Genomic DNA, 23,310 nt, shown 5'->3' on the forward strand with positions numbered 1-23,310 from the left:
TCCTGAGCCAAAGGTTGGTGATTGATGGTGACCTCCAAGTGAAATAGTTCAAACAAGTCAGGAATGATTTTCCCCCAATTTATCTTTGGGGGGGAAAAAAAAAAGAGAGAGAAGGAATGAACAAGCCTAACATGGTAGCATCCTCCTGTAATCCTAACTAGTAAAGAGACTAAAGATTCTAGTAAGAGGTTAGGCCACAGTTGCCCAAAACCACATCCTGTGATGGCTCTTATGGTTGCACTGTGCCCCAGATCTACTTCCCCTCTCTCTTCTCTACGTTGCCCCTGGGCCTTCCCCAGAGCAGTAAGAAATATGACCAGAAGACGTGTGAGTAGGAAGGGAGAGACAGAGGCCACTGTGTGCCTGGAGCCATAAGAGGCAGCCTGGGGAGAACTCTTCCTTCGAGACTGCAGGGTCACAGCAGCCAGCCTCTGAGCTGGATCCCTGGGGCCTAAGTCTTGCTACATCAGTCAGGATTGGGCATCTGATATTCCTTCTCCAGTTCATGTGACCCCCCCCCCCCATGCCCTCAGTAGGTGAGTAGGGTATGTGAGGTGGAAATTGGCCCATATAGGAGTTAGCACATGTCTGGGGGACCCAGCCCTCTGTCTAGATGGGTAGGACACCAGGCATAGACCGAGAATATTTTATTGTGTGAGGCTCCAGCCAGAGTTAAAGAGCTGTAGGGAGGCCAGGCCAGGTTAGCTTAGCTGCTTTGGCCAGAGGAGGGTGAAGGCACCCCGGCCACAGCAGAAATCTGGCTCAGGCTGCTCTGGCCTGGATTCCACAGAGACATGGCGCTGAGTGCCCCGATGGCTCAACTGGATGCAATCGGAGACTCGGACCTTCAGAGCGCGACCTTCTCTGAAACAGGAAGAGGAGGAGGTTAGGATGGAAAAGCTCTGCTTCTACACATCTCCTACCAGTCCCACACTTACGCCTGGAAATGTGCAGCCAGTGTACCCACCAGCTCCCCAATGCGATTGTCCAGGGGTGGCTGGGAGTGGTGCAGGCACACTACAAGGTCGTCCTGGCCCCGTGCATGCAGTACCACCAGCTGGTCCCGGCCACTGGTCACACTCAGCCCTGTCACCTGGGCAAAGAGCTTGGCATCAGGTGTGGACCCTGCACTCCAAATAGGAAGACGTTCCTGGCTTCTATTTGGCAGGTCCGCCTTTGGCAGTCAATTTGCTCCAGCATTAAGCCACCCTCTCACCCTTCCTGCTTTCCCACTTATCCCTGCGGACAAACCAGAGGGTTGGGCAGGGCAAATTTTTGCCATATAACAGATCCATATAATAGCCATTGCTTACTTGCGGCTACCAAGCTTGAATATGCTATTATGACTGTGTTTTGGGGTACGTGTGTGGGTGTGTGCGCATGCACACCAAGACTAGGGCCTGAATTTACAACTGAGATTCTGTCCCTTAGCTTGTTCACTTAAGGCTGGTATTCTACCACTTGAGCCACACCTCCATTTCTGGCTTTTTGCTGGTTGATTGGAGATGAGTCTCCTAGGTTGGCTTTGAAATGCCATCCTCAGTTCCTAGCCTTCTGCGTGTCAGCTGGATCTTCTCCATCTCAGGAGACGCCCCCACAGTCTTAGGCCTTGCAGTAAAGCATGGTGCTTAGCTGGCAAAAGGGTGTCAGGTCCTCTCAAAACAAACAGCTGCAACCAGTAACAGCTGCTCCCCCTGGAAGCAGTTTGCCTTTGTGCAGCTACCACCATAAATGGTAACAAGAGATCCGCTTGAAGTAATTTCCTGCTCATGTAGCTGCAGCCGTAAATCTCAGCCCCCACCACAATGGAGCCTCCCACTCTCATGTTCTTCATGGCTCACACAAACCTGACCCCATAAAACTATGCTTGTAGTCCCCTTTAGCTGCTGCTGTCTGCCTGTGAGACAGCCTATCAGGTTACTGACATTACATTTCTTTGTATGTGACCATGTGTCAGAGTGATTTTCTTGGGGAAACCTTTCACTGGGTTGCTAGTTAAAAAGGCTTGAGCCACTAGTGCCCAGCTGAGTTTTTAGGGTTTTTGTTTTCTGTTGTTGCTGTTAGTCACGGGGCTTGCACTCAGGGCCAGGGCACTGTCACTGAATGCTTTTCTCAAGGCTAGTTAGTGCTCTACCACTTTGAGCCACAGCTCTACTTCTGGCTTTTTCTGTATATGTGGTACCAAAGAGTCAAACACATGACTTTGTGCATGCCAGGCAAGCACTCTCCCACTAGCCCATACTCTTAGCCCCTGCGCTACCACTTGAGCCACAGTTCCACATACAGTTTTTTTTTTTTTGGGTCAGTTGTGGGACTTGAATTCAGGGCCTGGGCATTGTACTTGAGCTCTTCAGCTCAAGGTTACCACCCTACCCCTTGAGCCACAGCCCCATGTCTGGTTTTCTGGTGGTTAATTGGAGATGACTCTCATGGACTTTTTAGTGTCCAGGCTGGCTTTGAACCATGATCCTCAGATCTCAGCCTCCTGAATAGCTAGGATTATAGGCATGAGCCACTGTGCCCACTTCTACTTACAGTTTTTTTTCTTCTTTTTTTTCCTTTTTTTTTTTTTCTTTTTTTTTTTTGCCAGTCCTGGGCTTGAGCTCAGGGCTGAGCACTGTCCTTGGACTTTCTCAAGGCTAGAGCTCTACCACTTGAGCCTCAGCACCACTTCCGGCTTTTTGCTATGTATGTGGTACCGAGGAATGGAACCCGGGTCTTCATGCATGCTAGGCAAGCACTCTACCACTAGGCCAAACTCCCCGCCCTACTTACAGTTTTTTGCTGTTTAATTGGAGACAATAGTCATACAGACTTTCCTGCCCAGGCTGGCTTTGAACCTCAATCCTCTTATCTTAGCCTCCTGAGTAACTGGCATTACAGGCAAGAGCCACTGGTGGTGCTCAGTTACACAGGTGGGATTTAAGATGATCTGTGATGGCTGGGAATGTAGCTTAGTGGTAGAGTGCTTGTCTAGCATGCACGAAGCCCTGGGTTCAATTCCTCAGTGCCACATACACAGAAAAGGCCAGAAGTGGTGCTGTGACTCAAGTGCTAGAGCATTAGCTTTGAGCATAGAGCGGCTCAGGGACAGTGCCCAGGCCCTGAGTTCAAGCCCCATGACCAGCCTAGATGAACAGGGAAAAGGAGACTGAGGTTGTTTTCCCCACCAGGGGCCCATTGCATCCCTCATGAATGCTCTGCACACAGCCTCGCCCACGGAACTCACCGCGTTCAGGGTCACTGCCCGCATCACTCGGTACTGCCTGCCAGGCTCCAGTTTATAGAGGTGCCGGTCGGTGAGCAGCAGGGCGCGGTCCCGGCTCTTGTGGAAGCGATTCACCTACAGAAGGGGTGGCTGGATCCAGGCTGGTACCATCTGTAGCCCTCTTGGCCCCTGGCAGTCCCTACTTCTTCCCTTCCCTGGGTCCTCTTGATTGGCTCAGGAGGATAGTTCCTATCGTCTCAGGCCTGAGCCCAGCAGGCCTAGGCTGGAGCCATCTAGGCTCTCTCCTGAGTTTCTCCATCCCATGCCCTCCATGAACCCCTGGACCTGGTACTAACTTTGCGGACGTGGCTAGAAAAGAGCACAGTCCCAAAGCCATCCTTCTCCCGAAGTGCCTTTAGTCGCTCAGCAAACAGGCCTGAAGCTGTGGGGTTGTCAGTGCCCTGAGGAGAGATGAAGGGTGTGGGGGGGAGAGGTCTGCTTAGGTTGAGGCCTGCGATTATAGGCAATGGATGGCAAATCCCTAGGAATCACCACAACTATCCTTTCCCTTGGGGAAACTGAGTCACAGACACATGCTTGTGCACGTGGCACTGGGTTCCATGAGGAAAGAGGGCACAGGGCCCTCCTGCTTTAAGTCTGCACTCTACCCTCCTCATCCTTACCACCTATTTAGCTGGTCATGGCAGTTTAAACCTAGGCTTGCACTGTGTGGGTAGCTTTGGACAGACCTCTGAAGAAGGCAGGAACGAGCCAGGAGCCTGGCCTCTCCACATGGAAACTGCACCTGGATGAGTCAAAAGCCCTTCAACTTTCTGCCCCCTGAAGACCAGGCCCAGGGTAAGCAAACTCATAGCAGCCAGGAGAGATCTAAAGAAGCCATGACAGTGGGGGTACACTTGTGTGCATGAGTGCCTGTGTTGACAAGAATGAAGGGGAGGCTGAAACTAAGTGCATGGAATTCTCAAGGGTCAGGGGCTGCTCCACAGAGCCAGGCTGGGGGTGGGAGTGATGAAAACCCTGAAGGGACCAGGCACCAGTAGTTTACACTGTAATTCTACCTACTCAGGAGGCTAGCAGCTGAGACTAATGGGTCAAAGTCAGCCTGGGCAGGAAAACCTGTGAAACTCCTACCTCTTACCACCAAAAAATCCGGAAGTGGAGCTGTGGCTTAAGTAATAGAATGGGCAGGGGGGTTGTCTTGAGTGAGTAAGCTGAAGGACTGCAGCCAAGCTCTAACTTTAAGCCTCTACACTGGCAGAGAGAGAGGGAAGACAAGGAGGGAGGGAAAGAAGGAGGGAAGGAAAAAAAAGAAAGGAAGGAAAGAAGACAGGGCAAAAAGAGGGAAGGAAGGAAGGAAAAGAAAAGAACAAGAAAAAGGCAAGCCTTAAGCCATGCTTGTAACCCTAGCTACTCAGAAGGCTGAGATATGAAGATTGTGGTTCAAAGCCAGCTTGGGCAAGAAAGTCCATGAGACTCTTTATCTCCAAGTAACTACCAGAAACTGGAAGTGGTGCTGTGGTTCAAAGTGGTAGAGCCCTAGCCCTTGAGCCAAAGAGCTCAGGCCCAGAGATCAAGCCCCACAACCAACAGAAAGAAAGAAAGAAGAAAGAAAGAAAGAAAGAAAGAAAGAAAGAAAGAAAGAAAGAAAGAAAGAGAGAGAAAGAAAGAAAAAAAAGAAAAGAAAAGAAAAGGAAAGGAAAGGAAAGGAAAGGAAAGGAAAGGAAAGGAAGGAAGGCCGGCCTTATTCCTCAAGCCTCAGGGATGAAATCTTAGAAAGAAGGGTAGATACCAAAGCCCCAGACAACAGGCTAGACCCCTACCATTCTGGATAGCATGGCTAGTAAGGCATAGAAAGAGCATCCACCACCCAGGTCTGCCCAGCACTTACAGAGGACAGGTAGTCTCGAACCCATGCCCGCTGGCAGCCCCAGTCCTGACGCAGCCCCTGCAGAGCCTCCATAGCAGCCACCTTGGCCTTGATCTGGGCCATGTCTGAAGGGGGGATGTTCTTCACGAGCTGCCGGGCCCTCCACCTGGAATCGTGCAGCATCAGAGGATGATTATGTGTGCATTCGTGTGTTCCCGGCTCCTTCCCCGGGGCAGCTACTCTGTGGCCTGGTGCTGGCTGCTCCCTGAGGCCTGCCCACTGCCAGCCTTTGGTTCCTCATGCTATGCCCATCCATTGCCCTAGACCCACTTAGCACCTTTCTGCTCTGGCCACACATGTTGCAGGTTTCTTCCTGGAGAATTACACAGGCTTCAAGGCTCTGTCTCAGCATCGAATCTCCCACCCCCAATCTTTTTTTTGCCAGTCCTAGGGCTTGAACTCCTGGCCTTGGCTCTGTCCTTGAGCTTCTTTTGCTCAAGGCTAGCACTCTGCCACTTGAGCCACAGTACTACTTCCAGGTTTTTCTATGTATGTGATACTGAGGAATCCAACCCAGGGCTTAAAGCATTCTACCACTAAGCCACATTCCTAGCCCATCACTCCCAGTCTTTTTTTTTTTTTTTTGGTGGGTCATGGGGCTTGAACTGGGCCTGGGCGCTGTCCCTGAGTTCTTCAGCTCAAGGCTACCACCCTACTCCTTGAGCCATAGCCCCACTTCCCCTTTCCTAGTGATTAATTGGAGATAAGAGTATCCCCGTCTCTAGTGTCCAGGCTGGCTTTGAACTGCGATCCTCAGATCTTAGCCTCCTGAATAGCTAGGATTACAGGCGTGAGCTACTGCTCCCAGCTCATTCCCAGTCTTAACTGGTCCTTTTTCCCACTGTATATGATGGCCACAACCCTCAAATGTCCACCACCATGGTGTTGGGGCAGTCAGGGCTCTGTGTCACCCATGGACTGTGACAACCAGTGAACAGGACTCAACCTTATCTTTCTGCGAGGCCATGTGGGCTAGGATGATAGATTTGGGTGTTGGGAGGCTTGCTGGCTGGACAGGAAGTAGCACCATGGGCTAAGTACCTGCAGAAGAGTGTTTGGCAGGTGTCCTGGAAAGGCTGCAGCACGGTAGGGGGTGGTGGCCACTCAAGGTCACGACCATAGAGAGGGGGCTGCCGGGCAGCCTGGAATCGCCGCTGCAGCTCAGCCAGGTGAGCACGCACCTTGTGTCTCCGGAAGCAGCGCATGATGGTGTAGATGGCTCGAAGCCGACGGCAGCGCCACCTAGCCAGGGTGCCCCGCCATGCCTGGGGGGATACAGCGTAGAGAAGATGCAGCCCAGGCCGTGTATCCTAACCCAATTATGCCTTAAATCTTTCCTGAGTGGTCCAACTTGCCTCCAGGGACACTGACCCATCCCCCAGGACTCATGTCCAGCCAGAGGTTATATCTCCTGGTTATATCTGTGGCTGGCTAGGTAAGGCAAGCCCTTCTCAAAGCTTTGCAGACCCTCAGAAAAGAACCTGTCACCTATGCCTGGCTTTTTTTTTTTTTTTTTTTGCCAGTCCTGGGCTTGAGCTCAGGGCCTGAGCACTGTCCTTGGATTTTCTCAAGGCTAGAGCTCTACCACTTGAGCCTCAGCACCACTTCCGGCTTTTTTTTATGTATGTGGTACTGAGGAATTGAACCTGGGTCTTTGTGCATGCTAGGAAAGCACTTTAACCACTAGGCCAAACTCCCGGCCCCTATGCCTGGCTTTTAAAGCTGGCACTGCAAGGCATCCACATCCCTGGGAGAAGGTGCGTGTGAGAGGAAGGATGGGAATAGATGAGGGACTTTCTTACCTCTATGGTCACCTGACCACTCCTAGGCATACTCTAGACTGGCTGGGAGCTTCCTATACCTAGCTACTAGGAGACCAAGAAGATGAGGGAGGCCCTGAGTTCAAGCTCCAGTGCCAGCACCAAGAAGAGAGGGTGCAAGGGGGAGGGAGGGAGGGAGGGAGAGAGAGGGAGAGAGAGAGAGAGGGAAGGAGGGAGGGAGGGAAGGAGGGAAGAAGGAAGGAAGGAAAAAAGAAAGAGGGTTGGGCATGGTGGCTCACGCCTGTAATCCTAGCTACTCAGGAGGCTGAGATCTGAGCATCAAGGTTTAAAGTCAGCCCAGGCACTAAAGTCCCTGAGACTCTTGTCTCCAATTAACCATCAGAAAACCGGAAGTAGTACTATGGCTGAAGGGGTAGGGCAGTAGCCTTGAGCTGAAAAGCTCAGGGATAGCACCCAGGCCCAGAGTTCAAGTCCCACGAGTGACAAAATAAATAAATAAAACAAGAAGTGGCGCTGTAGCTCAAAGTGGTAGAGTGCTAGCCTTGAGTATAAAGAGCTCAGTGACAATACTCAGGCCCAAATCAAGTCCTACAACCGACAAAAAAAAAAAAAAAAGGCTGAAAGTGGAGTTGTGGCTTTGAGTGAAAAAGTGAGTTCATGTCCCAGTAGTGGTAGAGAGAGAGACAGATAGACAGACAGACAGACACACACACAGAGACAGATACACAGAGACAGAGAGAAAGAGATAGATTATGGATTTTGTGAGTAGTTTAATGGAGATAAGAGTCTCACAGACTCTCCTCCTGGGCTGCCTTTGAACCTCAGTCCTTCAGATTCAGATCTCAGCCTCCTGAGTAGCTAGAGTAGCTAGAATTACCAGCCTCAGGGATGAAATCAGTGTACATCTTAGAGCAGTGTAAGGGTCTTGACCTTGACCAACCAGGAACAGTACAAGGACCTGATGGGGGAAGGAGCCACATCTCTTCCCCCCACCCACCCCCATTCTGCACCCTCACACCTTCTGCAGCAGCAGCACGATGATGGGGATGAGGCGAGCTCGGCTCTGCTCCAGGGCAACCAGGGTCCGGGGTGAGCGGATGAACAGCTTGCTATGGCCAAAGGCCACGTCGCCCTGCAGCCCGTGCTGCTCCAGGAGGGCGCTCACGGCCTCCCTGTCGGAGCCTAGCAAGTGGTTGGGCCACGTGTACTCACAGGTCATCTTGTACCTGTCACCAAGGAAGGGGAGTGGACGTCTGTCCTGAGAGGATGGAGCTTTCCCCATCGGCCCTGGGGGAGACTACAGGGGTGCCAGAAGGCCAGGGAAGAAATGCTCTGAGCAGTTGGCTGAGGCACTCATGACACCTGTGTATGTGCCCTCACATCTGCCACGCTTGCCTACGTATGTCCACATGCTCATCACCCACATGTGCTCACACACATGTCCTCGTGGACATTTTAGAGTTGAGATCAGCAGGGCTACCACATGTGAAGCGCTTTGTAGGTCGGGGCCCTCTGCTCCTGCCCTTTGGACCTTCCCCGGGGTTTGTGATCTACAGAGTGACAGGCCCACTGCCTGTACCTGAGCAGGAATCGAGGATAGGGCTGGCGGGAAGCAAAGCCAGCTCTGCGGACCCTCACGTTCTCCAGCAGACCCAGGTAGGAGACTTGGTGGCGACAGTGGTCCTCATCCAGCCGCCCTGCCACCTTGTCCTCGTTAGGCTTGATGCAGCGAATGTAGAAGGGCTCCTTCAGGGAGAGAGGTTCCATGGAATCTGTATGCTCTGTTCTGGTGAGGGTTTCCCCACCCCCACAAGCACCCATACTGTTGGGGCTAGGCCAGAGGAAATTGTGGCAGATCAAAGACCCTGGAGGGCTGGGCGCTGGTACCTCACACCTGTAATCCTAGCCACTCAGGAGGCTGAGATCTGAGGATTGCGGATCAAAATCAGCCTCAATTAACCACCAGAAAACCAGAAGTGACAGAACCCGAGCCTTGAGCTGAAGAGCTCAGGAAGAGCACCTAGGCCCAGAGTTCAAGCCCCTCGACAAGAACATGGAGGGTCAGTTCAGGTTCCAGTCCAAGAGAGCCTGGACTGAAGGGGTAAACCTCTCCTTCTGCCCCTCACCCCCTGTGTTGGTGCTGGGATTGAACTCAGGGCCTAGGACTGAGTTTTTTTCATTCAATGCTACAACTCTACCACTTGAGCTACAGCTCCACTTCTGGCCTTTTGCTGATTAAATTGAGATCAGAGTCCTATAGACCTTCCTGTCTAGGCTGGATTCAAACCATGATCCTGAGAGCTCAGCCTCCTGAGTAATTAGAATTATAGGTATGAGTCACCAGTGACACCTTTCTTTTTCTCTTTCTCTATTCTGAGAGAAGCTACCAAGCCTGTTGTTAAGCCCACTCTGCTGTGTGACCTCTAATTCTCCTTTGGCTTTGGGCATGAAGCTCTCCCCAAAATGACTGCTTCTGCCAATTTCCTGGCTCCATCTGTCCTGCTCTCAGCTGGAGCTGGACCAGGTGGATTCCAGTCCTAGTAGTCTCTCAGGACCTTTCCCACCCGGGACATAGTGAGTCAAGGGAGGCTGCAGACAACCTCTGCAGCGAGTGGGCCCCCACTGAGGCAGAATGGGGCTCAGGCAGACAAGACAAGGATGTCCTATTATAAGCCCTTCCTGGGGCACAAAGAGTTGTATCTGGAAGGTCGGTGGAGTGAGACATACCTTAGAGGCCAAGTTCTCCACCAGGGCCACCATGGAGTTTTTGAAGAGTGTGCCGGCTGTCAAGGGACGCTTGGTCACCTCTGTGATGTCCTGCTGACCATCTGGCCACATGGCACGTAAGGTAGCATCCGTGCTGCAAACATAGGCTGCATACCCAGCTGTCCTGGTTGTGCAGGACCCCCCCCACACACACACACCCCAGTGGCGCTCCGGGAGCTATGTCTATGTGCCTTGGGCTGTCTACTAGGTAGGTAGTAGGGTGGCTAGATTCCCAGAAGGTCTTGAGCCCTGGCCCTCTGGTACCCACACCCATCCAGGCAGGCCCACCTGTTGTACAGCAGCCGCTTGAAGTCCTGAAAAAGAGAGTCTCTGTTCTTGTCAATGAAGCCCTCCACGGAGTACCTGCCCAAAGCCAGGGCCAGAGAAAGGATCAGGGGCCCAGTCTTAAATCCTAATCGCCCACCTGCCTCCCATCTCATAGATCCTCTTCCTCCCTCCTGCCCTTGGTGCTTTACGTCTTTCGTCCTCACTTCTGGATTCTCTGTCATTACCTGACTTCCTCCTACAGAGTTTCTCATCTAAAGTAAAGCAGACTCTTTGGAGTGCATAGACAAGTGGCTGGGGAAAGGCCAATAGAGATGGTGAATCATGGTAAATGTTGGTAAAATAATGAAAACAGAACAATAAAATACACTGAAATTGTTTTAGGAAGGGGAAAAGGAAAATGAAGGACAGAAATAGAAGGGCTGAGTTTATTGGGATACATTGTATGTATGAAATGTCACACCGAAATTCCCATTGTAGGGCTGTGAGTTTGGCCGAGTGGTAGAGTGCTTGCCTAGCATCCACGAAGACCCGGGTTTGATTCCCCAGTACCATATGCATAGAAAAAAAAAAGCCAGAAGTGATGCTGTGGCTCAAGATCTCAGGAGGCTGAGATCTCAGGATTAAGATTCAAAGGCAACCCAGGCAGGAAAATCTGTGAGACTCTTATCTCCATTAAACTACTCACAAAAATCCAGAAGTGAACTGGTGGCTCAAGTGCTAGAACACTAGGATCAGGAACAACTCCTAGGCCTTGAGTTCAAGCCCTAGGACTCGGGGTAGGGCGGGAGGGGGGGAAAGAAGCAGAATCTAGCCAAGTTCTGGTGGCCTCATGTGATAATCCTAGCCCTTTAGGAGACTGAGATCTGAAGATCACAGTTTAAAACCAGCCTGAGCCAAAAAATCTGAGAGACTGTTATTCCCAATTTATAGGCAAAACGCCAGAACTTGAAGCATGGCTCAAGCTGTAGAGTGTCATCCTTGAACAAACGTGTGAGGCCCTGAATTCAAGCCCCAGTAACTGGTGTGCATGCATGTACACATACCCACACATAAACATATGCCAAACCTGTAGCTCCTCCACCAAGAGGTAGGTGCCAGAAAAAAGTAGAACCATGCCTAACATGAATTTGTTTCATTTCGTTTTTTGTTTTGCTGGACTGGGGCTTGAACCCAGGGCCTGGGCACTGTCCCTGAGCTTCTTTTGCTCTAGGCTAGCACTCTACCATTTTAGCCATAGCATCATTTCCAGCTTTTCTGTGTATGTGGTACCAAGAAATCAAATCCAGGGCTTCATGCATGTTAGGCAAGCACTCTACCACTACTAAGTCACATTCCCAACTGACATAGGAATGTTTTTTTAAAGCTCCCAGATGAATTCCACCAGAGATAAGGGCCTCTGTCTTCAAGACTCAGAGTCCTGGCCTGACTCAAGTGATGGAGTAGATAACTAGCAAGCTCAGGGCCCAGAATTCAAACTCCAGTACCTGGGGCCGGGGTCGGGGTGTGGGGAGCTAGTGCTCATGCCTGTGATGTTTGCTTGTTTGTTTGTTTGGGGGGGGAGCTTGGGCGCTACCCAGGAGTAGGCTACCACCTTATTCTTGGGCCTAGATGCTGTCCCTGAGCTCTTCAGCTCAAGGCTACCTCCCTATCCTTGAGCCACAGCGCCATTTCTAGTGATTAATTGGAGATACGTTTCTCTCTCTCGGTTTTGAATTCCCTGGGCTGGCTTTGAACCATGATCCTCAGATCTCAGTCTTTTGTATAGCTAGGATTATAGGCATGAGCCACTGCTCCCGGCTCATGCCTGTGATTTTAGCTACTCAGGAGGCTGAGATCTAAGGAATGCAATTAGAAGCCAGCCTGGGTAGAAAAGTCAACAGGGCATTCAACAGAGCACTGGTGACTCACACCTGTAATCCTAGCTACTCAAGTGGCTGAGATCTGAGGATCTGGGTTCAAAGCTAGCCCATACACTAAAGACCATGAGACTCTTATCTTAACCACCCCAACACCAGAAGTGGTGCTGTGCTCAAAGTGGTAGAGTGCTAGTCTTGAGCATAAAAGCTCAAGAACAATTCTCAAGCCCTGAGTTCTAGCCCCATAACTGACAGACACAAACAAAAACTAGAGGTGGGGATGTGGCACAAGCGGTAGAGAACCAGCTTTGAGCAAACAAACATAAAGAGAAAGCACCCTTGTGCAGCAGGCCCAGAGTTTAAGCCACAGTACTAAAATACAAATGAAAGAGCTTCTGGTCCTGCCCTGTGGTGAAGGATGAGAAGAGCCTGGCCATTTCCCCAGAACACTCCTGCTTTGTGCAAGGAAGCCCACAGTGGGAAACAGCAATGGATAGGCACACTTACGTGACATCCCCTGCATAGTGCTTGATCCGGAAATCTCGTCCAAACTCCATGGTCTTGTCAGTGGGGCAAAGCTAGGGCACAAGCTGAAGTCAAGACACAGAAGACAGAGGCAGGTCTGGGGTCCACATGAGGGGACAATCCCACAACCCTCCTGCCTGGGGAGACATTGCCACAATGGCACCAAACTGGGTTATGCCCAGTCCTCAAGGAGCACAGCTGCAAGAGCCCTTTGACCATGTCCCACCACTGGGTCCTGACACAGGGCGAGCCGGAGCACCTGGCGGCTGCAGTAGTGAGGGTGATGGCGGTGGTGTGTGTCCAGGGTCTGCAGGAAGATGCGGTCAGTGATGGGCCCCGCGGTGCTACAGGCCTCGTCTAGCACAGCCAGAATGCCCCGGTGCGGCCGCTCCACCAACTCCACTATGGCGGCATTGTTGAAATATTCCACCTGGAGCAGAAGCAGCCAGGCAAATGGTTCCTAAAGTTCTCTCACTAGCCAGCCACTTCCCCTTTCTAGCATCCATTAGGCCCTGGAGGCTGCTGGTCATCTCATCTTTCTCCACCCAACCCTTGCCCCAGCCCAGCACCAGTGCTCACGCTCTGCCAGCTGATGCCCTCGCGTTCATACTCCTCCTGCTCCTGCTTCAGGATGAGCTGGATGAACAGCTGCTGGAGTTTCTCATTGCAGTAGTTGATGCAGAACTGCTCGAAGCTACGAGACAGGGCAGTCAGAGGAATGCCCACTCCCCAGGACGGGTGGAACGGATGGCCAGCCCTTGACATCTGGATTGAGCTGGGACCCCCTGGCTCTATTCTGCCCCCACCATGCCCATTCTGGAATGGACTTGGGAGTTACATACCAGAAGTGAATCCCCAAAGCCTGCCTTCCCTAAGGGTCACTTGTGCCTCGGGGGACATGAGTCTTGGGACCCAGGGACCAACAAGAGAATCCAGACATTCCTGCCTCTCTGCCACATTTCCCTGGATTGCAGTGTTGGGGAGTTAGAAGAGGATGCGATTGGCTGGGCTGCCTACCTGTTGATCGGAAACACCTCAAAGCCATAAATGTCCAGTACCCCAATGACAGTGTCTTTGCCATCACGCCGAGGATCGCGACCACGAGCTTCCATGATGTCATTGATCCTGTTCACCACCCACTCAAATAGTCGCTGGTACACCGCCTGGTAGGGAGCACACCACTTCTTACTGCCACTGATCTGGCCTCTCGAGATTCCCCTCCGACGATCTCGGGGTGGGGGGGCAGTTACCTTGGCACAGGCGTCCCTGGCATAGCTGGCCTCAGCCACAGTGTGGCCCTTCTCTATGAGCTCCCGTCCTCCAGATGCCACTGTGCGAGCCAGCAGGGAACGGAGCACTAGGTCTCGGGGTGTGGCTGTCAGCTCAGCCACGTGGCCCACCAGAGCCTCCTCAGTCACGGCTAGGCCTCCCTTTTGCTGCCCATCTTCCTCTGTTTCCACAAACTCAATGTTTCCCTGGCAAGGAGAGGATCATGAAGAGTCCAGGAAGGATCCAAGGAGCCCAGACACTTTCGAGCGGAAAGAAGGAAGGGAGGCATGAAATGGGGAGGTGAGAAGATCGGTTCCTGCTTAGATATCAGGACCAGCTGGCCACTGCAGGCCATAGATACAGCAGGGCATTCTAGAATCATAGGTAAGGTCTCTCATGCTATGATTTGCTCCCTGTGTCTCTCACAGAGGAGAGGGGGGTGGGGCCTCATCAACAGTAGCATCAAGAGGCAGTGTGCTCCATGTCTGCTCCATGCTATATTGTCACTCATGGTACAAGAGGAGCCTGGGCCCCTGGCTTTCTACCCAGGCACCCACTAAGCTCATCACTAGCCCTCAGCCAGACCCCATGTGAGTGTTGTCAGCTCTCAGCAGAAAAGGGGGTCAGCTCAATAACTTTGATGGGGTATCTCAGGAGTCCAGTCCTTGTCTCTCATGGCCTGTGAAAGGACACCTCTGTGGTCCTTGAAGCCAAGCTCACCAGGTGTAATATGGCAGCCAAGATGCGATGGATGGATTCCACTTCCTCAGGACTAAAGCCAATGACTCTCATGGCCTCTGTCACTGCCTGGTGGCTCTTCTCATCACTATCCAAGCCCTGGAGAAAGAGTTTAACCACTCAGGCCAGTGGGGCCCAGGGCCTCCCTGAGTCCTCCATCCCAGGCACCTAAGAGCCTACAACCTGTCTCCTCCCATAGCTGTCTCCACACCCACCTGAGCTGTTGACAACCCCCTGGTTTAAACCAGTCAGCACTGATTTCTTGTCCCCAGTCCCAGGACCCTGGGCCCACCCTCATTTAAGCCCTTTCCCTTACATTGTGAACACCCGTGTTAAGACCAGCTCCCTGGCGTGTAAAATTATACACAGCAGGGTTTCTCTCCAGGTGGAGTGCTTGCAGCTCCTGGTCTTCACTGCCCCTGAGTAACTGCAGATATAAAATGTCCCTTGGTTAGGCCACTCATCACCAAGGACTCTCCCACCCCTCCCAGATGCACAGAGGACACAGGATGCATCCTACTTCCCCACCTGAAACCAACTAATGGCAGAGGAAGTTAGGACCATATGCAAGAGGGTAGAGCTCAGATCCCAGAGAGACATTGCCCAAGGCCCAGGGTGCTCTTACATCTTCAGGGTCTCAGATACTGGGGACACCCTGCTTAGGAGCTCTCATCATGTTGTGTATGGGGGAGAGGCTTGATGCTGGGACAGGTGTGGTGGGGAGTGAGGGTAATGGCTGGGATAGGTAGAACAGAACATAGTAGCAAAGAATGTTATGGAAGGTGGGTGTGGCTTGCTGACCTCCTCATTCCACCTCTCTTCTTCACCCTCATCCCCACCTCAGACACAGAGGCTCACTCACCTGGTAGAAGGCATGGAAATTCCTTTCTCCGACATGCTGCTTGAGGACCCTAGACTGAGGAGAGAGGAGCAGCTGGATTTCAGCCTGGGAATGGGCGAGCCCCCCATCCCTGGACCCCATTTGAGTGTTTTCTGCTGTCAAATGCAGGGGAGGATGGAGATTCGAGAGTCATGTCTGGGACCACAGAGACAGTGCAGCTTTTCTAACTCCATATCACACACACACCCTCAGGTCCCAAGCCTTAGGACAAAAGGTCTCTTTGGCCCCCCTGGCCCACCTTCTCCAGGAGGTAGCTGTGGATATGTCCTCCCACAGGGTCTCCCTTAAAGTCGAAGTTGATGTCCATGTACTTGCCGAAACGGCTAGAGTTGTGGTTGCGATTGGTTCGAGCATTTCCGAAAGCCTCTAGCACACAGGTGGACTTGAGCAGCACATCCTTGACCCTGTGGACAGAGGGGCTAGGCCTGAAGACAAAGATGTACAACAGTGGCCTGTCGGAGTCTTCCCCACAGAAATGACAGCATTTCAGGAAACTGGCTGAGAGCAAGTGGGGGAGTCCCAGTGTCTCACTTTGCCCAGTGTCTCTGACCTGGGCATGCATTTGACAGACTTGCTGCTGTTGCATGTGGTCTGTGCAGCCCTGAGCCCAGACCAGGCACCCAGGAAATGTTCTTTGCTTCTTTGTCTTTTCTTTTTGGCAGTTGTGGGGCTTGAATTTGGGCCCTGGGTGCTGTCCTGAGCTCTTTTGTTCAAGGCTAGCTCTCTACCACTTGAGTCATAGCTTCACTTCTAGCATTTTGGTGGTTAATTAGAGATAAGAGTCTTACAGAGTCGGGTGCAGTAGCTCACACCTGTAATCCTAGATATTCAGGAGGCTGAGATCTGAGGATTGAGGTTCAAAGCCAGCCCAAGTACAAAAGGACCTGAGACTCTTATCTCCAGTTAACCCCTAGAAAATGGGAATTAACATCTAGAAAATGGGAAGTGGGGCTTGGCTCAAAGGTAGGGCAATAGCCTTGAGCTGAAGAGCTCAGGGATAGTGCCCAGGCTGAGTTCAAATCCCATGACCACCCCCCCCACACACAAAAAAGAGTCTCACAGCCAGCAAGGCGTGGTGGCTCACACCTGTAATCCTAGCTACTCAGGAGCTGAGGATCACCGTTCAAAGTCAGCCCAGGCACTAAAAAGTCTGTGAGACTCTTTTTTTGTTTTTTCTTAACTGTGTTTTTTTTTTTTACTTTTCTTTTTTGGTACTGGGGATCAAACCCAGGACGTTGCACTTGCTAGGCAAGTGCTTTGCCACTGAGCTACATCCCAGCCTAAAGTCTTATATCCAACTAACCACCTGAAAACTCAAAGTGGTACTGTGGCTCAAGGGGTATGGCGGTAGTCTTGAGCTAAAGAGCTCTCAGACAACACCTGGACCCAGAGTTCAAGTCCCACGAACCCCACCCCAAACAAAGAATCTCACAGCCAGGCACTGGGTGGCTCACATCTATAATCCCAGCTACTCAGGAGGCTGAGATCTGAGGATTGCAGTTCAAAACCAGACCCAGCACAAAAGTCTGTGAGACTCTATCTCCAATTAACCACCAGAAAAGGGAAAGTGGCAATATGGTTCAAAGTGGTAGAGTGGTTAACCTTGAGCAAAATTGCTCAGGGACAGTGACCAGGCCGAGTTTAAGACCCATAACCAACAACAATAACAACAAAAAGTGTCTCACGGACTTTCCTGCTCAGGCTTGCTTTGAACAGCTGTCCTCAGATCTCAGTCTCCCTGAGTACCACTGGTACCCAGCCTATTCTTTGCTTTTTGTGCTGTCCCCACTAAGCTGCAGCCTAGGGAGGTGAAGAAGGAGGTAATCTCACTGTTCTTCAGTGCACTTCAGGCTACAGGGTAGATTGTAGTACTGTCCTAGGAACTGACCTCCCCTCCCCTCCCCCAGACACACCCTAGGATACCATGACAGGAAGACTCAGGCTCAGATACAGGAAGCAGCTTCTGCAAGGCCTGGAGGAGAGGTAGAGCTATGGGTGGACCAGCCCTTCCTGGATCTGAGCCAGCCATAACCCATAGGCCTGTCCAGCATGTTCTACCATCCTGGACAGGCTACCAAATTCCTTCAGGCTTTTGTGGACTCCCAAGGATGACCCTGACCTGTCGTTAGCCATTTCCAGTATTTTCTATAACCCTGCATCCACCTTTTGGTGATAACCCTTCTGTAGCTAATAGCCTTCATTGCCCTCATGTGAGACAGTCTAGGCATGGCCCAACCATACCTCTGAAACCTTGGGCCCGAGCTGGGCTTTAGTTCCCATCTCTTCCTTCTTGGTGCCAGGCCCTTCCCTATTCACACAAGTCTTGATTCTGCTAGGGCCCAACGATTCTCACCTCTCCACTTCAGCCCTCTGGCTTGGGTTGGTGACTGCAGCAATGTATTGCATGATATGTTTGCTGGCTTCTGTTTTCCCTGCCCCACTCTCCCCTGCCAAGAAGAAAGGAGATGGAAGAATCAACAATAGTTGTGCCTCTGAGCCCACCTCCCTGTTTCTGCCCACATCCATCCTAGATAATGGGAAATGCTCTAAGCATCCTACCCCCCGTCATTTATAAATCAGGGGTGGCTCAGGTGCCTGGGCCACTGGGACGGGTACCTGAGATGACGATGCAGGTGTCTCTGGACCTACGCTTCATTGCCTTATAGGCAGCATTAGCCACAGCATAGAGGTGGGGTGGCCGCTCATAGAGCTCCCGGCCTTGGTATCTGGCGATGGCCTCAGATCCATATAGGGGCAGCTGCTGGTAGGGGTTCACAGAAACCAGGACTTCCCCAATGTAGGTATAGATTCGGCCTTTCTCAAACCTGGGTACAGCAGAGCAAGATTTCAACATTCATGTGTAAGCAGCCCATGTCAGCCAGTGCCTGTACTAGAAAGGGCTTAGCACACAGAGGTGAAGGGGATCCTTGGTGAGCTGAGCCACAGCCTCGAGCATGGATTCCACATCCTGTCATAGGGGACAGGGGATCCAGGTATCAGAAACAGCCATTCATGTGCCCAGCTGGCTCAGGGCTGGCTTCTGGGTAGACTTACAGGGCAGACTGGTTGACAGAGGATCTGAGAAAGGGGCTCTGAGAGAAAGGAGGGGAAGATTTGGCTATTTCCTGTGTTGGGCCTAGGCGGGAACCTTACACGGAAGAGGGCCCGCCCTGCCCCACCCAGATCTTAGTGCTTGTGGTCTGCTGTCCTCGTGTCCCCGGTCTGGACCAACACCCCTCTTCCAGTACATCCTCACATTTCTTTACTCTAACCTTCACAGACCAAGGGATCAGTTGGAGCCAGTGCCTCTCTTCATCTTTTTACCTCTGGGAGAACTGGCCCCAAGAACTCACTCCTTGGCCCGAACTGCTTTTGGTGTGTGGGACCCACCAGGCAGCCCTGGCCAGGATTCCTTTTCCTCTGTGGCCTCCAACATAGGCACTCTGCAAGGTCTCCATGCTGTGTGGCTGGTGGCTAGTCACTGTCCTCTCTAGAATCAGTGTTCAAGGTGGACACAAAGCACAAACTGAGCTATGTCCTGCCTCACTCTCCCATGTGTCAGAACCAGGGCTCCTGGCTTCTGTGCTTAGTGGGGCTCCTGGTCCCATGTTCTGCTGACCTTTCTAGGAAGCAGGCATGAGATCCAGCTGCACACAAGGCCACCAGTGTGCAGTGCACCCGGCTCCTGTGCTATTCCTGCCTGTCCTCCTCAGTGTCACATGGACTCCAATGTCACCTATAACCTGTGTCTCATCCCTGGAACACCATCTCAATAGGTGAAATTATTGGACCATAAGTAGAACCTGCCCACTTCATCTTGGGGTCCCCCAAGGCCCCATATAAGATTCAGACAAAGGGCCAGGACTGTGGCCTAGTGGTAGAGTGCTTGGCTAGCATGCATGAAGCCCTGGGTTCGATTCCTTGGTACCACATACACAGAGAAGTCCAGAAGTGGTGCTGTGGCTCAAGCGGTGGAGCACTTGCCTTGAGAAAACTCAAAGAAGTGCCCACATCTTGAGTTCAAGCCCTAAGACTGGCAAAAAAAAAAAAAAAGAAAAGAAAAAGAAAAAGATTCAGAGAGAGAGAGAGAGAGAGAATCAGCAGGACAGGACAGTAAAGGGGGAACACAGCTCCTGTCCAGTGTCTTTTCCTGTTGAACCCAGGGGGCTCATGTGGTGGCCTTGTTACAGGAAGAGGTGGCAAGTACATGAGTCATGTTAGAGAGTGAGAAGGGGTAGCGGCGGACCTGGCATCACTGTGGGTAGCTACTCTCTCCCTGGGATCTCCCTGGGGCATACTTTGAGGTTCATTTCAGCCTTCCTGGTCTGGGTGTGTATTTGCCTCTTTTCCCTTCTCTGATAATGGGGGACCAAAATGCCTCTCAAGGTTACCCTCAGGTCTGTGAGAAGAGGGGGTGATGGGGAAAGAAAGGAACCCCCCCAAGTCCCAGCCCCACATCTACCTGAGCTGCAGGTTCTTCATAAAATCCTCCATGGTCACTTGATCCAAAAGCACGAAGTCAGGCTTTCCATACTCAGGACCTTCCTCGTCCTCCATCCTCAAACCAGGGTGCCAAAACCCTTCTGTACAACAGGCCTTAGGGAGGGAAGGCCCAGGGAGGCCCCGACCCCCTGCAGATGCCTCCTGCACTACTGTGGTAAAGTAGGAAGTGGGTTCTCGCCCTAGGAGTATGGCCCTGCCCACTTGCTGCTCCCGCCCCAGGGGTGTGAAGGGTATGGCTTCCTGCTCTGGTTCCCTGGGGAGATGGCCCCTAATGGCCCACCCTGCTCTGGAGGGGCTCTTGTTGACCCCTCAGAAATCCCAGTCTGCCCTTTAAGCAAAAGAGAAGATTTTGTAGGTTGGTTGCCAATCCCAAGTGATTTTAGTAGCATTTGATTGTGTGTGTCCTTGAACTCAAGGACTGGAAGCTGCCCCCGAGCTGCTTTTGCTCAAGGCCAGCACTCTACCCTTGAGCCACAGCACCACTTCTGGCTCTTTCTATTTATGTGGTACTGAGGAATCTCTTCACACAAGCTAGTAAAGTACATTACCACTATGCTACATTCCCATCCCTGAGATTTTTCACTCAAGGCTGGCACTCCACCACTTGAGCCACTCCTGCTTTTTTTTTTTTTTTAACAATGCTAGAGCTCTACCATTTGAGCCACAGCACCACTTCCAGCTTTTTCTATGTATGTGGTACTGAGGAATCCAACCCAGGTCTTCGTGCATGTTAGGCAAACACTCTACCACTAGGTCAAACTCCTGACCCCTATTCTGGCTTTTTTTTTTGACAATCAAAGATTCTCATGGGCTTTCCTGCCCTGGTTGACTTTGAGCAGAGATACTCAGATCGTATCCTCCTGAGTAGCTAGGCTTACAGGCGTGAACCACTGTCACCTGGTAATTTAACACATTCTTTTTTTTTTTGAACTAAGGGGTTTGAACTAAGGGCCTGGGCACTGACCTTGGACACTTTTTGCTCAAGGCTAGCACTTTGCCACTTGAGCCACAGTGCCACTTCCAGCTTTTTCTGTGTATGTGGTCCTGGGGAATCGAGCCCTCGACTTTGTGAATGCTAGGCGAGCATGCTACCACTAGGCACATTTTTTTTTTCCCCAGTCCTGGAGCTTGAATTCATTGTTGGACTTTCTCAAGACTAGAGCTCTTTGTACATGTGAGGCAAGCACTCTACCACTAGGCCAAACTCCTAGCCTGCAGGTTCTGCTTCTAAGTAGTCAGTTCTCCCTTCCTAAGCTCTAAGACAGTTTTCCCTCATTCCCCTCCCTTGGCTGCTCTTAGCTGGCAGACAACTGCATTCCTAAACTTGAGTCATTCATGAGCCACGATTGTTGAGATTTCTTCAGTTCACAACTTGTTTAGCCATTGTCTTTTAATCTTCAAACTTTTTTTTTTTTTTTTTTTTTTTTGCCAATCCTGGGGCTTGAACTCAGGGCCTGTGCACTGTCTGGGCTTTCAAGGGTAGAGCTCTACCCTTTGAGCCACAGCACCACTTCTGGCTTTTTGTATATATGTGGTACCAAGGAATTGAACCAGGTCTTCATGCATGCTAGGCAAGCACTCTACCACTAGGCCAAGCTCCTAGCCCAGAACTTTTTTGCTTTTCTTTATGTTTTTTCTTTTCTTTTTTTTTTTTGCCAGTCCTGGGCTTAAACTCAGGGTCTGAGCACTGTCCTTGGATTTTTCTCAAGGCTAGAGCTCTACTACTTGAGCCTCAGCACCACTTCTGGCTTTTTCTAATTATGTGGTACCAAGGAATTGAACCAGGGTCTTCATGCATGCTAGGCAAACACTTTAACCACTAGGCCAAACTCCCGGCCCCTTTGCTTTTCTTTTTTTTCTTGGTTCTGGGGCCTGATCTCTGGGCTTGTGCGCAGTCCCTGAGCTTCTTTTGCTCAAGGCGAGTACTCTACCATTTGAGCCACAGAGCCACTTCTGGCTTTATTGAGTAGTTTTTTGGAAATACGAGTCTTACCAATAAGTTTCTGCCTGGGCTGGCTTTGAATTGAAATCTTGAGATCTCAGCCTCTTGAGTAGTTAGGATTACAGGCATGAATCACTGGTGCCTAGCCTGGCTTAATCTTTAAATTCTTTAGGTTCAAACTCATTAGGCTTAACAGGGTTCGATGCTGCAAGTTAGTATTTTGTTCTCTAACCTGGCATGGTGTTACATGCTTGTAATACCAGCTATGTGGGAGGGGTTAAGTAAGAAGATAAGTTGGAGTTCAACCAGAGCAAAAATATGGTACCTTAAGCAAAAAAATGTGCTGAGGTGTGTGACTCAAATGGTAAAGCTCTTGCAATGAAGCCCTGAATTATAAAACCAGTACCCTGAATATGTTAACATGCATGTTTGTATTTTAGATCAAACTTCCCCATATGAGAGAAAGCATGTGCCGTTTGACTCTGAGGCTACTTTACTTCAGTTAACATATACACACATATGTATATATACACAAACAAATTGACTAAAGAATGGTATACTCACGGTAGAGTCCAGTGATATAACTCCTCTGAACAATTAGGGAACCATTTAATACAATGAATACCAAAAAGCTGAAGCATGGTTTGCTGAGGACTTGAGAAGATGGCGAAGAATTCACATGATTGGAGAGAAGTTGAACAAATACAGTCGTTATATCCAAAGTACATGGTGTAAAAGTTGAAGTAACTTGGGGATAGGGATGAGATGAGGAAAGATGGAGAATGATGGAAGGAGTGACAGTGATCAAGTTATATTGTATTGAAACCCCTTTATATAATTATTAAAAAAAAAAAAGCCAGGTGTGTGACTCATACCTGTAATCCTAGCTACTCAGGAAGCTGTGATCTGAGGATCACAGTTCAAAGCCAGCCCAGGCATTAAAATCTCCAGTTAACCACTAGAAAATAGGAAGTGACACTGTGGCTCAAGGAATAGGGAGGTAGCCTTGAGCTGAAGAGCTCAGGGACAGCGCCCAGGACCAGAGTTCAAGGCCTGACAGAAAAAAAAAGCCAGACACTAGTGTGAACACCTGTAATTCTGTAATTCTAGCTACTCAAGAAGCTGAGATCCAAGACTGGGAGTATGGCCTAATGGTAGAGTGTTCACCTAGCATGCATGAAGCCCTAGGTTCAATTCCTTGGTTCCATATACATAGAAAAAGCTGGAAGTAGTAGTGTGACTCAAGTGGTAGAGCAGCCTTGAGATAGCCCAAGGACAGTGTCTAGGCCCTGGGTTGGGTTTAAGCCCGAGGACTGCGCGAAGAAGAAGAAGAAGAAGAAGAAGAAGAAGAAGAAGAAGAAGAAGAAGAAGAAGAAGAAGAAGAAGAAGAAGAAGAAGAAGAAGAAGAAGAAGAGGAAGAAGAAGAAGAAGAAGAAGAAGAGGAAGAAGAAGAAGAAGGAAGAGGAGGAGGAGGAGGAGGAGGAGGAGGAGGAGGAGGAGGAGGAGGAGGAGGAGGAAGAGGAACTGGATTTGAGATCAGAGGATTGTGGTTCAAAGCCAGTAAAGTCTGTGAGGCTGTTCAATT

The 23,310-nt window shown here is 50.8% G+C and overlaps 1 protein-coding gene across 3 annotated transcripts; it reads right to left on the reverse strand.

Moving 5' to 3' along the window:
- Nucleotides 1–640: 640 nt before the first annotated feature.
- On the reverse strand, nt 641–19,932 carry Myo1g (myosin IG). 3 transcript variants are annotated; one of them, XM_090332516.1, is made up of 22 exons: nt 19,743–19,932; nt 17,897–18,105; nt 17,634–17,727; nt 15,519–15,684; nt 15,242–15,295; nt 14,696–14,806; nt 14,362–14,478; nt 13,623–13,847; nt 13,390–13,535; nt 12,952–13,066; nt 12,632–12,679; nt 12,355–12,425; nt 9,992–10,066; nt 9,665–9,797; nt 8,517–8,683; nt 7,956–8,163; nt 6,198–6,421; nt 5,118–5,262; nt 3,565–3,669; nt 3,230–3,343; nt 939–1,093; nt 641–864 (listed from the first exon to the last, which is right to left on the reverse strand). In XM_090332516.1, exons 1-22 carry the CDS (start codon nt 19,835–19,837, stop codon nt 702–704), a joined length of 2,940 nt encoding a protein of 979 aa, XP_090188642.1. In that variant the 5' UTR covers nt 19,838–19,932; the 3' UTR covers nt 641–701. The 3 variants fall into 3 exon arrangements, with proteins under 3 accessions (XP_090188642.1, XP_090188640.1, XP_090188641.1); XM_090332514.1 differs by having other exon boundaries at nt 12,632–12,802; XM_090332515.1 differs by having other exon boundaries at nt 643–859; nt 12,632–12,802.
- Between the last annotated feature and the right edge of the window lie 3,378 nt (nt 19,933–23,310).

Source organism: Megascapheus bottae, chromosome 5 (genome assembly GCF_031878675.1).
Source record: "Megascapheus bottae isolate mThoBot1 chromosome 5, mThoBot2.hap1, whole genome shotgun sequence".
Taxonomy (NCBI): Eukaryota; Metazoa; Chordata; class Mammalia; order Rodentia; family Geomyidae; genus Megascapheus; species Megascapheus bottae.